This window comes from Aspergillus puulaauensis, chromosome 6, assembly GCF_016861865.1.
Source record: "Aspergillus puulaauensis MK2 DNA, chromosome 6, nearly complete sequence".
Taxonomy (NCBI): domain Eukaryota; kingdom Fungi; phylum Ascomycota; class Eurotiomycetes; order Eurotiales; family Aspergillaceae; genus Aspergillus; species Aspergillus puulaauensis.
Window position 1 is genome coordinate 632,455 of NC_054862.1, and position 13,822 is coordinate 646,276.

At 50.2% G+C, this 13,822-nt stretch overlaps 6 protein-coding genes across 6 annotated transcripts; 5 read left to right on the forward strand and 1 right to left on the reverse strand.

Annotated features, from left to right (window-relative positions):
- Positions 1–1,033: 1,033 nt before the first annotated feature.
- On the forward strand, positions 1,034–2,254 carry APUU_60271S (class I SAM-dependent methyltransferase; the record flags this gene model as incomplete). The annotated part of the gene is made up of 1 exon (XM_041693492.1): positions 1,034–2,254. The coding sequence occupies one exon, from the start codon at positions 1,034–1,036 to the stop codon at positions 2,252–2,254; it is 1,221 nt and encodes a 406-aa protein (XP_041559416.1).
- Positions 2,255–2,478: 224 nt separating this feature from the next.
- On the reverse strand, positions 2,479–3,008 carry APUU_60270A (electron transfer flavoprotein regulatory factor 1; the record flags this gene model as incomplete). Its single annotated transcript, XM_041693493.1, has 3 exons — positions 2,479–2,533; positions 2,750–2,897; positions 2,963–3,008. 3 exons carry the CDS (start codon positions 3,006–3,008, stop codon positions 2,479–2,481), a joined length of 249 nt encoding a protein of 82 aa, XP_041559417.1.
- A 456-nt stretch (positions 3,009–3,464) lies between these two features.
- On the forward strand, positions 3,465–3,851 carry APUU_60272S (uncharacterized protein; the record flags this gene model as incomplete). Its single annotated transcript, XM_041693494.1, has 1 exon — positions 3,465–3,851. One exon carries the CDS (start codon positions 3,465–3,467, stop codon positions 3,849–3,851), a length of 387 nt encoding a protein of 128 aa, XP_041559418.1.
- A 302-nt stretch (positions 3,852–4,153) lies between these two features.
- Positions 4,154–4,664, forward strand: APUU_60273S (thioesterase family protein; the record flags this gene model as incomplete). Its single annotated transcript, XM_041693495.1, has 2 exons — positions 4,154–4,219; positions 4,308–4,664. 2 exons carry the CDS (start codon positions 4,154–4,156, stop codon positions 4,662–4,664), a joined length of 423 nt encoding a protein of 140 aa, XP_041559419.1.
- A 507-nt stretch (positions 4,665–5,171) lies between these two features.
- On the forward strand, positions 5,172–5,750 carry FPR1_2 (FKBP-type peptidyl-prolyl cis-trans isomerase; the record flags this gene model as incomplete). Its single annotated transcript, XM_041693496.1, has 4 exons — positions 5,172–5,407; positions 5,487–5,507; positions 5,622–5,663; positions 5,723–5,750. The coding sequence occupies 4 exons, from the start codon at positions 5,172–5,174 to the stop codon at positions 5,748–5,750; spliced, it is 327 nt and encodes a 108-aa protein (XP_041559420.1).
- A 4,762-nt stretch (positions 5,751–10,512) lies between these two features.
- On the forward strand, positions 10,513–13,611 carry APUU_60275S (putative ubiquitination network signaling protein; the record flags this gene model as incomplete). Its single annotated transcript, XM_041693497.1, has 2 exons — positions 10,513–12,229; positions 12,296–13,611. 2 exons carry the CDS (start codon positions 10,513–10,515, stop codon positions 13,609–13,611), a joined length of 3,033 nt encoding a protein of 1,010 aa, XP_041559421.1.
- Between the last annotated feature and the right edge of the window lie 211 nt (positions 13,612–13,822).

Consider the following 13,822-nt stretch of genomic DNA (forward strand, 5'->3'; position numbering starts at 1 on the left):
CTGGTGCATCCTGGAGCCCGGAGGCAATATCCGGAGACTCGGACGGGCTTCCATCAATCCTTCAGGAGGAACGAGCCAGAACCTGGTTCGGTTGAGCCTAGCCGGCCCCGTCGATGGTCGAGTCTATCGGCAACTGAATCGTGATGTCAACCACTCTTTGTCAGGCCGTTTGTTGGAACTTGGAATTTGGGAGAGATCCGGATCCTGATTCCTCGCGACGTAGCGACGGCAAATCCGCCACTAGCCTGCTGTACCTACGTTAGAGTCTCGTTAGACTGGCCACAGAGAAGTTAGGCGGGCGGAAAATTCAGGGTTCCACAGCAATAAGCCAGAAGATGCGAGACTTCATTCGCCTGTGGTGCAAAAGTACGCAGGGTTTGCTCTTTCCGAATGCAGGCGTTGAGAAACGGGGTGTCAGGGAGAGGCAGCAAAACACTTTGTCGAGACGGATGTTGGGCTGTGTGGGGATGGACCTGTGATTGTTCAGTCTCGTGTCTATGTCTGCAAAGAGTGGAAGAGCGTAATAGACTTTTACACCAGTGACATGTGTATTACATCCTTAAACCTTGAGCGCGTCAGGAGCCCCTTTCTCCTGTCTCTTGCTTGTTTCTTATGTGTTTCTCATGGTTAGTGGAAGAATGAATTAGCATGCCTAGACTCGGACGCATACTGCACTTAGTAGGCCCGAATTTTCGCATAGCGTGTTTGAAGTGTTTTGCCCCCTCTCCAAGACTCCATCTTGATTCCTCCTTTTCCAATTATTCCATGCGTTCTTGATCGGTGCACTGACTGTTCCGTCACCCCGCCGCATTTCTTTTTTCTCACTCTTCTTCGCTACAAGTCTTATCTTGGATTTATTGTACGACCTTCCTGTTGTCTGCACGACAATGAACATTCCGCCAACGGCCCAGGTCACTTGCTGAATTGATCAAGCCTTTTTTTTTTTTTTTCCTTCCCATGCGAGGATGAAGCAGCATCCCTCGCGCATCTACTGTGACTCTTGATCGATGAGAACGCCTAGTCCTGTCTCGACATGGATATGATGTCGGTAGCGCTTGGATCCGGACCTTCTTTCAGCACCAACCTGCCTTCCGCAGCGTCCGGTTCTGACCTTCACTCCACTCACTCTGCGATTAGCTCAACTGGCGTGCCATGGGCAACAACTTCCACTTCCTCCCTCACCTCCCTCAATGACTACACCAACTACCCTTTGATCCGTCAGGGCGACCGTACCTACCTCCGAGACCCCGAAAACCACTACCCTCTGCCATGCGACCTCCCCGAGATCCATCGCCAAACGCTGCGCTCGCTCATGCTGATGCGCGTTTTCGGCGGCCCGTTTTGCAACCCATACATCCCTGACCGAGCGCCCAAGCGAGTCTTGGAGATAGCGTGCGGCTCCGGTCTATGGTCGAGCATGTGCCATGACTATTTCGCTCGTCGCGGGCATCGCGACGTTGCCTTTTATGGCATTGACATTGTGGCCGTCGCGCCAGACCTCCGCAAGAACGGTGTGAACTGGCAGTTCAAACGGCACGACCTTCGCAAACCCCGTTTGCCATTCCCCGACGATTATTTCGATTTCGTTTTCATAAAGGACGCCGCCATGTGCCCTCTCAGCCCGGCTCAGCAAGCGCAGGGACTGAGCGAGCCGCTGAGGGTACTCAGATCTGGCGGGATCCTGGAGCTGTGGGATTCCGACTCCGTATTCCGCTCTTTACTTCCCAACCCTGCGCCCGCGCGCAAGTTAGCGTCAAAGGAACAGGAAACGGCGGATGCCACTGCGACTTACACATTCTCGTCTGCGACCCCCTTCACGAATGCGCAGAACAAGTTCCTGCAAAACTACAACTCTTGGACAGAGAAGGCATTTGACAGTCGCAAACTCACCCCGTTACCGTGTGCAACACTCGGCCTCGCGTTCAACTCCGAGGTCGACGTATTAGGAAATGTCGAGAGCCGCCGAATCGCAATTCCCCTGGGCGAACCGCGCTGGGAGCGAGATGGCGGGAAAGATGGCCGCGGCCCTCGCAAACAATTGACACCGGAGCAATTGTCCATCCGACGCACGGCTCTCTTGACCGTCATTCAGATGATCGAAGGCATGGAGCCCATGCTCATGGAAGCGAGTGGCAAGAGCAGAGACGAGTGGGACAGGTGGTGGACCGCTATGATAAGCGATTTGTTCCAGAAAGGAGGCCTCGCCAACGGAGAGTGCTTGGAAGTAAGCGCTTGGTGGGGCCAAAAGAAATAAACCTCCCAACAATACAGCATACACACAGACAGACAGACATGATTTGGACTCTATAGGAGTATTTGGTGTTTTTGGTAAGGACAGGAAAGAACAGCAAAAAGCGCAGCAACCAGTGCTCACGTCATATTGGTGATACCCCCGACTCGGTTTGGTTGATATTATTATTATTGCTCATTCGGATGTATATTCCCATGATATGTTTTCGCTACCGTCCTTGATTGGCATTATCTGTTTTCTTCATAGCGCTGCTTCAACGCACGGTATCGTTTGACATAGTACCTAGTGATTATTTGTTAGCTCCATTTCCCGAGCCTGTATGACTTATCTCGGGTCTGCATGACGACATGATATGAATGACAAGATTGGATTCCACAAAACAATTTCGTAAACCGTAAATTTTACGAAGAAAGGTGATTGGTTCAGACTCACAAAGCCTCGATTTCTAAACAATTGAACGTTAGTCTCACGAGTGCTGCAGCCGTTGCTCGAAACAACAAACCTTTCTTAACGAATTCAGCCCTAGCTATCCCCTTCCTAATTTCATCATCGTTCTGGAGCTTTGCTTGGCTTGAAAATGCACGATGTAATCTTGTCCGAAAGTATTCGTAGCCTAATGGATACTCGCGGCCCATATACAGGAGCTCTGCAGTTCAGAGTATCAGCAGGAGGCCATGGAAGGACAACCGGTGTCGAGAGGCGACGACAAACCTTTGTATATATTAATCACTTGACGACGAAGCTCGGGGTTCGTCATGATTCCTCCATGCAAGCACTGGCCAGGAAGAGATGTGGAACAGATCGTACGCGATGAGAAGAGGAAGTTGAAATTAGTGCGACAGGATGTTTGCTTTGTTCAAGTGGAGGTGACGTCGTACAGGCCAAGCGATTGTCTGATGGCGGCCTGGTATTGGCAACTGTTTCAAATTGCTGCAGGGGGTGATTAACAGTTCGGAGCCGAATTTCTCGATGACCCTCAATATAATTATCTGGCAAACAAGAACACTGGTCTTTCCCATCAAGTAGACAAGCACTTTTACCAGATCCCAGTGGACGAGGCTGGACTGTACCCGAATGCGGGTGGGGGTACGGTACGGTAAAGCCGCCGCCCGCCGCCCGCCGCCAACTCGCGGTCCCCAGACTCCAGAGCTCCAGCTCAGTAGTTAAACCGCATTTAATTCAACACCCCATTTTCACACACGGATAGCCCACGATGATACGTAACCAGGCTCTCCGGGGCCAGCGCATGGCCCTCGCATCCCTACAGCCTTCAATCCCCTTTATTCGCCCCTTCTCCTCTTCTTTCCAGCCGAACAACGCCCGGGAGTCCCCAAGCTCAAAGCCGACAACTCCGAAGCCGCATGACATTGACCCGCGATGGCTTACCATGACAAAACGACGTGTTGGAAGATGCATGATGTTCGGCTTGAAACCGCACCAGATCCAGGAGGCTGGAGAGATTGTGCAGCAGATTGCGAGGGATTGGCGGGAGTTGATTGCGGGTAGTGAGGGATACTTGACGGATGCTACGCGAAGAGGACTTTTCCGGCAGAATGTTGCTTGGGGTGAAATGGTATGCTGTGCGAGGGCTTGCGTCTGATTCCGCATACATATTCATAGGCTAATGCATCGATCTGTGTCCGTGATAACAGGACAGCATGGTAAGGCTGCCGAGACTCCCGCCCGTTTCCTATATGCGATCCCGTGGCTGATATGTGGAAAAGGGTATACATTCTCTCTCAAAGCGCTTAATAGGCATTATGGGTTGAGTTGCAACTCTAACGGGTTCCATTTCTAGGACACGTCAATAACGTCACATACGTCCGCTACGCCGAAACTGCGCGGGTATACTTCACCCGAAACTTTGCGATACACATCGATCCGGCTCATAAGACAGAATGGATGAATCTCGTCAGCAATCGGGGGCTCGGAATTATCCTGCGCAGCATTAAGATCGATTATAAATTCGTACGTATCTCCATCTACATGTCTAGGTCGACATCAAATGCATTCTGCTTGCTGACGGCCGGCTTCTTTGCTTTGCTCTGCTCTATAGCCAATGCAATACCCAGACAAAGTCACAGTCTACCATAAACTTGCCCACGATCCCGAATCCTCACAATCATCCCAATTCGCATTCCATCTGCAAGTCATGATTGTGTCTGAAGCGCGCCAGCGGCCTGCTGCTCGGGTTCATGAGGATCTTGTCACGTATGACTACAAAATAGGGAAGAAAGCTGCCCTCCCGCCCTTCCTGATGGAGCAGTTTAAGGATACATGGAAGCTCCAAGAGGAAGCTAAGAAGCACTGGCGGCAGCGGATTCTTGATATCGAAGCGAGAGTTCGAAAACTGGAGGTGGACAGCTGGGATAGAGCAGATGCTGTTGAGGATACAGGTTCTGCGAAGCAGTGATATTTTGCTCTGAGTAGTATATTCAGAGCTTGTTTTTTCTATATACTATATGAGCTTGTACGGATATAAACCCATAGAATTGGCCATTGATCCAGACCACGAACTGAATATACTAGCACCAAGTAAAGTAGTGCTACAGTATCCCCGGCTGTGCCACCATGAGGTACGTACTGTCATAGGACTTATACAGGCAAAGGTTAACATTTACATATTTTCCAAATACTTTTACTATCTCACTTTCCAAGATTTCTACCCACAGACCTCTTGTGAAGCCGACGACCGCCGATGACCGCATATGTAAACATCCGTAAACAGCTTATGTAACCTACAACCAGCTCGACTCCAGCCCTCCCATTGGTGGATCTCAAAAGTCACGTGCAAATGGCGTTATTTACCCCACCCCCACCATAGCTTTGTGATTCTGTTTTTACCCCTCCAAGCTCTCCAACTCTCTCAAATCATCAATTCTATATACTCCTTTCAGAACAATATTTCTAAAAATTCATCATGGGTGTCGAAGTTCAGAGACTCTCCCCCGGTGACGGCCAAAACTTTCCCAAGGCGGGAGACACCGTTACCATTCACTACGTTGGAACCCTCGCCGACGGCTCCCAATTCGACAGCTCTCGCGACCGTGGCACCCCCTTTTCGACGCGCATTGGTGTCGGCCGTGTTATCAAGGGTTGGGATGAGGGTGTTCCTCAGCTCAGTGTTGGCGAGAAGGCTAACCTGATCTGCACTCCGTATGTACATCCTACCTCTGCTTGCTGACTGGTTGAAACCTCAATCGTGAATGGTTGCTAATGAATGGTGTGTATACAGTGACTACGCATACGGCGCTAGGTAAGATAGATCTCCTATGCCGCCGTTTTGGATTCTTCCAATCGGGATTTTCCCTGGTTTCGGAGGTTATTCTATTTTTTGCTTTTTTGCTGACCGTGTTTGTTTTTCCTTTAGCGGCTTCCCTCCCGTTATTCCTGCAAATGCGACTCTCAAGTTGTAAGTTTTCCATTTTATCAGATTTCTCTCGTCGATTCTCTTCCTAACAGCCTATCTAGCGAGGTCGAACTCATCAAGATCAACTAAATGTTCCATTGGAATAGGTGACGCCGTGATACTGGTTGGGGCAGTAGCCATTCAAATGTCAGCTTAGGCGGCCTTTTTTGTTTCTTGTTATGTATTTAAACCGAACGGTCGTTCGAGGAGGCTATGTCTTGTCTTGACCGCGGCTCTTCGACTACTTTGTGAGGCGGATTGGCCCGGTTTGTCAATGCAGTTACCGGTCTGCAATCTCGTAGTACTTCCAAGTAATCCCTGTGACGTATACATCTAGAGGCAGCTATTCTTTGAAACATGCATTGATCGCTGCCGTTGGCTGAGGCTGGACCAAACCTCACACGATAATATGGCTTGGCTTTTTTCCCAGTCGTCAAGACATAATTGTAAGTTCAACCCAGCATCCCGGGTGGTACAGTAGCCTGCAACCAGCTCCGCCGTCATATGGATAATCCAGGAAGGAGCGATCTCTTCCGGTCATGACAGGTAGGAGCGATCACAGACAGGGGCCGATCGTACCTTCCATATAAAAAGTACATATGACACTGGATCAGGAAAGCGCGATTGCTCCCCGCCCCTGCCTAGGTCGTCTGCACCAACAGGGTAGGCAAGAGCGACCCCGGGCCTGGCCCGGAGGTCCATTGCACCTTCCACATGCAAAGTGAACCTTATGTCGGATTCATTGGGAAAGCACGACGCAGTACATATCAGAATGGGAAAGAACAATCCCCAGCAACCTAGTGCAGGTGCTCCATTGCACTTTCCCTGGGAACTGGAATAACTGTTTCGATTCTGGGAAGGCACGACCAAGTAACCTTTTTTTTTTTCGGATGGGAAGTCACCAAGTCCGGGTCGATGCACCCAGGCAGCATGATCAGAGTAGACAGGAGGTCCAAGCACTTACCAAATAGGAAACACTACTTCTGCTTGTAGGGGGTAGTACGTTGCTCCAGCTGCGTATCAAGTCCCTGGTGTCCAAGGAGTGAACATTACGTGAGGGATACGTAACCAAAACGGGTCCTCCTAGACATAAGTATGACCATGGCATCTCATTCTTTTTGAAATAGGTGATGTTGTAGCTCCCCCGTTTCACTAGGTAGGACAGTATTGGATATTTCCAGGTCGCCATGTCCATGCTCCTTGGTTAGGGCTCTGAAAGTCAGGTCGTAGGATGTTTGCCCCGCTGCAAAGGGGTCAATCGTTTTTGGGCACGTGGAAAATGCAAAGAGAGTACGTAGGTATAGCTGAGAATGAGCGCGACCCGGACGGCCCGCACGGCCCGTTCGGTTTTATATCAGAAGATACGAGGCCATTCGCAAGCACCTAAAATGGTAGGTTGCCAGCCGGTCTCATTACAAACCGTATGCCAATTGATGATTTGAGGATAAATTATCTTTCTAACAATAGGTCGGAGTCGACGCAGGATCACATTCATATGTAATTTTTACCCAAGCGGGGTGCCCCGGAATTTTCGTAACTCACAAACTTCAAGTCTGAAATATACAAAGTATACAAGTTAGTAAGTCGACCAACACAAATATTCGATGTACTTTGCAGTGTCCTCCACTCGCTACTACTTTGACCGGAATGATACTGTCAACTTAACCCGAGGATGTAAGCGAGGATATAAGTACAGGGTTATAAGAAGCACAAGTGTGCGTTTTGGGGTTTCCATTTCAAGGGTATCGGATTATCCCGCCTGAGGCCTGACCGTGTGTTTCTCGCAAGGCTGAACGTGTTCGGTGTTCCGGCCGAGGGAGAGCGGCTGGGAGTGGGCCGTCATTGGCGGATGCAAGCTGGCTGGCCGGAATGTGTGTCTTGCGCAAAACTTGGATCCCATTAGCGCCATACTATTACTCAAAGGAGTTAAGAAGCCTGGACTTAAAAGCCCAGAACTGTGATGGATTTCGCGGGAGATAATCCATCGGGGGAACTGGGTGTGAGGTGAGCGAGAAACATATAGCAAAAGACCAAGGCACATTGTCCTGGTAAACGGTAATTGTATAGGCGTTCAATCACGGAGTGCTGGATATGTCACAGGATAGAAACGAGGTCCAGAAGCCAGTGCCAGGGTCTTTCACCTGCCAAGGAAGTGGATTATGGAGATCGACCGTTTAGCCTTGTTAGCGCCACATGCATGTTACCTAAGCAGATCCACCATGAGAATTGGTCTTGGAGCATTTCCAGCTTGTCGATAACCGATATCCTTGGTTCTGGGCTCGTCAAACACGCGTTTCCACCATGCTCAAACATGCGGCCGAAACACTAAACTCTATCAGCGAAGACTCCTAAGGCTATCAAACCAAAAAGGGTCTGTCATAATTATCTTCGTCGAGTCATCGGTGCATGCTCAACTCCCGCACCAAAACGCACCAGATGCTGCAATAAACAAGGAGGGGTCGCCTCTTTCCAAGCCAGCAGTCAGCTTTGCAACTGGGCTAGCTAATTAGCATGAAATGTGCCGTATCATCTGACAAATCTTGCGGGGCCGATTTGGCAATCCGTCCATTGAATGCCGACACGAATACCCCGGTTGGTGCATCACAGGTCGATCACCGATTTTTTGGTTCCAGCCAAGTCTAGCTTGACCAACGAGGAGACCCTCACAGGCAAGGATACAATACCTGACAAACTGCATGCCACTCCAACGAGTCAACGACCAACCAAGTCTCCCAAGCATTGTTTCTTGGAGAAGATTGGACTGTCCAGCTTGTTATCACCATAAAAGCTTCCTCAAAAGGTAGTGCGTTATGATCATCGTCTCCGGGCCTGACGACGACTCCATGCGCCTATTTGCTTTTGTCTTCTAACGTTCAAGAGATCAATTGTCACAGCCTAACTTCATATCTTTTCTTGGCTGTTCTTTCTCTTCTCTGTACGTCGGGCTTAAACCGCACACCACAAACTTCCCTAATTGGAAAATAAGCGGCACACTCGGAACTTTATCTATCACCACTCAAATAGTTACGGGCAAATCCAAGTATTTGCAGTACACGAGCTGTATGCGACAGGTAAACAAGCCTTTTAAATAGAAGACTTGACAGCTAGCCCCATCCGCTGCGTTTCTGCAGTACCGTTCTGACAGCGGAAGAGGGTGAGGTGATGTTTCCATAGCTTACCTGGTCAAACACGATGTTGGTACAACAGCGTTGCTGTGTGGTTATCACAAAGTGCCTATTCGTTATCAGACTAATCACAGTTGTGCAGCCAGTGTTTGTTTTACACTAAAGCGGCTCATGATCTTGTGAGGAAACTTTTCCGCGCAGCTAGGGCTTCTCACACTCAGAACGACCAGTACCCCGCAGACCGCAAACCCCAGGGCAACCGGCTCGAGACAAGATCGGCAGATCAACCTGTGGTATGACCCTATCATGGATTATGTGGTAAGGAAAAATGCAAGGTGCATGGCGACATTGCAGCTTGCACCAAGGAGGGGGAAACTTGATAACAATTGCCGGATTCTCAGGCGCATTCGGCTGATTTAGCCTATAACAAGCACGATTCTTCAAAAATAAAATTCTTCAACTACAAGCTTACGATACGTGCAGGAGCGCATAGGGTTGGTTGGAAACATTTTTCTCTCGTCCCCCAAGTTCAAATAAATACATAGTTACTGGGCGTACGGATTAGATAGTCCAGCGCAAGCACTTCCTGGAAGGATCTAACACCGTAGCTGCGCGTGATCCCATTGAAGCGCAGATATTAACCCAGGAGCAGTGGTTGATACCCCAGACAGAGGCCGTGCATACTTTGCAGCTCTCTATGCATCTACTTCCTCCTAAGTGGAACAAGGAGACTCTTGGAAGTCGATCGGAAACCCTGTACGGAAACAAGATATGGCATGACCCTAAGCTCTCACTCGCGAGGTTTGCAGGATACAGTCGCTTCATTATAGGCTTTTGTATCTGCTAAAGGCATTTTCCTGAAGAATGACGACGACGAGTATCGAGCCAAGCGAACGCCATCGGCGGGAGGCCGGAATGATTGACCATCACAAGAGCTAAGTGTCAGCCTCCATGCCAACTACACTAGCCTTACTAGCCCAATTAGGTGCTTCAAAGCACACTTCTTCCATCGAATTTTCGGCTTAATAGATAGATAGAAGTAATACTTGAGCATATAATTTATAGTCTAGATCCCAACTCTGCCAGCGGATACTCCATCTAAAAATAAATGAAGCGGGATGAGCCAACCGGAACCCAGCGCTCTTTGGATTTTGAGCAGTGTATGGTAATTGATTTTCATCGTATATTACGGAATGTTAGTGCTTAAAGGGCGTCTCAAAGCTCCGTCTGACAAGATGTGACGAGCAGCTGAGCATATTGATTCCTGCAACGTCAGGCCACAGCTCGTTGCCTTAACTCTGACGATCAGTTTCCAATCTTTCGTTTCGTCTTTTTCCCGCCTCTCTCTATCCAGACCCAACCAAAGGTCGACCAAATCTCGTCCATTTTTCCTCTCTCCCTCTCCTTCCTCTCCCCTCTACACCCCCCCCCACGCCACGTCTTATCCCCCTTCTCTACCCTTCACCCCCTCTTCTCTATCTTATTATTCGAATTCTTTCCTTCTTTGCTTTTTGTATTCTCATCTCTGCTAGTTTTCCCACGTTTCTCCCTTGTCATTCATTCATTTTACTGCACAGTTCCTGGACCCGAGCCTCCCTCCAATTCCTCTCCCGCCTATCCCCGCGAACTCTTTTAGAACTGTCTTCGACTTCACTTCTCACCTGGTCCAAGTCCTTGGCTGCCATCTGCCAAGCCGACTAGGACCTGGGTGTTGGGTTCCCTCGTCCATGCCACGTTCATCGGCCACGGCTAGGAAGAGTCATAGCAATCGACAAGATCATGGCCCCGGCGGTTCTGGGAAGAAGCCAAGCAAACAAAAATCGAGCGGGCATCTAAACGCGAGTTATAACGGCGCCGCTACATCGGAGACCGGCCCTTCCTCCCAGGTCGACTGGCCATCGCATCGTTCCGGAGACCAGACACCTGCAGCCAAAGTCAACGGCCCAATCGAGAGCTCGAAAGCGGAAAGTAACGGACGTGGATATCTGGGCGGTTATGCGAAGGGAAATGCAGATATGTCATATGGCCAAACGAACGGTGCTGCGGCACCGAATTGCGGACTCGCCGGGCATGCTTCACGCCGTACGGACAAGTCGATTACCGGGACCAAGAGGACGACCTCGAATGCATCTGTGAACCCCTTCCAATTGGCATCCACCATTCTCAGATCTTGCCCGATGTACGACACTATCGCCATCCTGATCTTTCTGCTGCAACTTCCGCCTATGGTTCTTACCCTGGTTCAATTCTTGTTTGCATCCTTGACTTTCATGCCTCCCAGCGGCACGTCCGCTGGTTCTTTCACCTCCAACTTCGATATCTTTCAGGGTCCCGCTGGAACCCCTTCGCTCGGAACAATGATCGCGATGGACGGTGTCTGCCTACTGGTCTGGGGTCTTTTTATGTGGACGTGGGCTCAGAACTTTGCTCTTGATTTAGCTCATGTTCAGGTCGCCATAACCCTAGGCGGCGGAGGCGCAGGGAAAAACGGAGGTGTCAATGCTCTTTGCGTGGGTATTGTTCTGATTCTCCACCTCATACGTAGTAAAGGCATACAGGATTTCGTGATCGGTCACCTCGTTTCTGCGAAAATAATCAGCCCCGACTTACTGTCGCATTATTCTTACCTCATGCCGGCCGAGTTCAAGCGCACCGACTCGCAATCATCTCCGAGCTGGATCCGGAGTTTGCTTGCTGTACATATTTTGGCCCAGGCAGGCACCGCAATGGCGAGGCGATCGATGACGAAAAACAAAGCTCAGACCCCCTCTCGTTCAGGAAAGCGCGTGGATACGGAAGCGTCTGCCGGTTCTCAAACACAAATCGATTCGGCCTTTGAGTCTGCAGCTAGCGTCTCATCATATCTAGGACCTGACGGCCAGATTATCACGCACAAGGACGGCAGGGATCGACTGATTTCGGCGAAGAAGCGAAGAAGACAGGCGAATCAAGTCCGGAGCCGTCAGCCGTTTTGGGCTGCACTAGCAAGCACAAAGGTGACGGTTATGAGGGAATATGAACATTCTAGGGCCTTGTCAAAAACTACTAAGGGACTCACAACGACGGAAGATGATATTCAAGGCGTTTCTTTGGATGATGGACTTGTTTGGATTACCAATGTGGACAGTTCGACGATCAAATTCGCAGCTGGGGATTTTGCCTCCGCAGACGACATTTCCGGGACGGGTGCTTGCGAAGCGGGGAATCTGGGAAGCGATGATACTGAACCATTCTACGTTTGTGTTAATGGTGCCCCATGGGCAACGGCGACAATAAGCAAGGAGCACGATCCTTCGAAAGGATCCAATACTGTTTATTGGCGGGGCGAGGTCTCAGGTCTTGCTCCCAATTGTGCCTATACCTGCTCTTTTGTCAAAAGCGATACCGATGAGGAAATCTGCGCCATGAGTGTCAAGACACCCCCGGCCAATGACGCAGAACAAGGTAAGAGCCTCATTCCTAGCGTTTTTAAGATTCCCCTTAGCTGAGTCTAAATTCTTCAATCAACAGCCAACTCGGTACCGACACCACAACAACCGTCTTATCGACCATCCTCTCCAACCACGACGCTAAAGAACTCCATCATTAACGCCGAAGCGAAACTGAATGAAAAGCGCTCGCGACTCAGAAAGGCCAAAAACGATCACAAGCTTGCTATCTCTAAGATTAGAAAGGAACTGGACAACTTTAACAATCGTCTTCAAAGCGGTACGGATGAGAACAGGCAAAAGCAACGCTCGCTCCAGCTGGAAAGAACCATTCGACAAACCGAGGATGCCACTGCTGCTTTGGACACCCAAATCGACAACCTCGGCAATATTCCGGACGATGAATATCAAGAATGGTCTGAACAGAAAGCCAAATACGAACAGGAGCTGGAGATTCTCAAGTCGGCCAAGGCAGAACTTGCTGCGGCGCGAACTGCTAAAGCCCGCGATTTGTCTTCGCTGGAGTCTGAGTTGACATCTACCGCTCAAAGGCGCGAACGTCTCCAGGGTCGACGAACCAGAGTGAATGAACAGTACGAACGAATCATTTCCGCCAACGCCCAGGGCCTGAACGAGCGAGAGCGTCGCGCCGCGGAGCAGTTTGCCCGAGAACAAGACCAGGCGAAGCTGGAGATGAGTTTCAATGAACAATTCGCGAGCATTTCCCAGTCGGTCCAGGATTACCAAGTCCGCACTAGTCAATTGTGGCAACAGTGTACCGCCGTCGAACAAGCTATCCAACAACAGCAAATTCTCATGGAACCAGCTCCGCTCACTCCCGAAGGCGAGCTGCCAGGTACCAGTACGTTCACAGACGCACCAAGCATGCCTTTGGGCTCCTTAGCAACCAATATCCCCAACCACCGCTCGTTGCTAGGCCAGAGCTTTTCCACTCTCAAGTCCAGTCCACTTCAACATGCGTCCTCTCCAGTTGGTACTGCGCCCTCTAACCCGACAAGTCCAATCGCGGCGCCATCGTACAATGGCTTCTCTGGTTCTCCATTCGGCAATACGGTTTCTTTTCTCGACCCAGACTTCGTTTACCGTGACCGCTCGTTCTCTAACAAGTCCGCGCGGAGCAGCGTCTACGGCTCCGAGTTTATAGACAACGCGACAAGCCGCCGTATGCCGTTCGGACTTGACCCTTTCGAACTCGGTAACGAGAACCGACGCGGCTCCGGATCCGACAGCAACCCACTCAACGCCCCTGGACTGCGACCCATAACCAGTCCCTTCCAGCGGGCCGCCAGTCGCGCAAGTGGAACCGGAAGCGGTGCAAGCGGAGGAAGTGGTAGCGGCAGCGGCAGCCCCAGCTCTGCACGTGAAAAAGGAAACTGAATGCCAGCGCCAGCCAAATACAAAGAGATGAAAATATTGGAGATCCTATCCATATTCAGTCCTCGGGCAGCCAGCATTGTGGCTCGCTTGTTTCGGGATATGGTGATTATATAGTTCCCAATTGCCTATGGTCCATAGATATTGCGCTCGTTGAGTAGAGTCATGCCTTATAGTTTTTGCCGAAACAATAAATTTTTGGTTCTGACGCTTA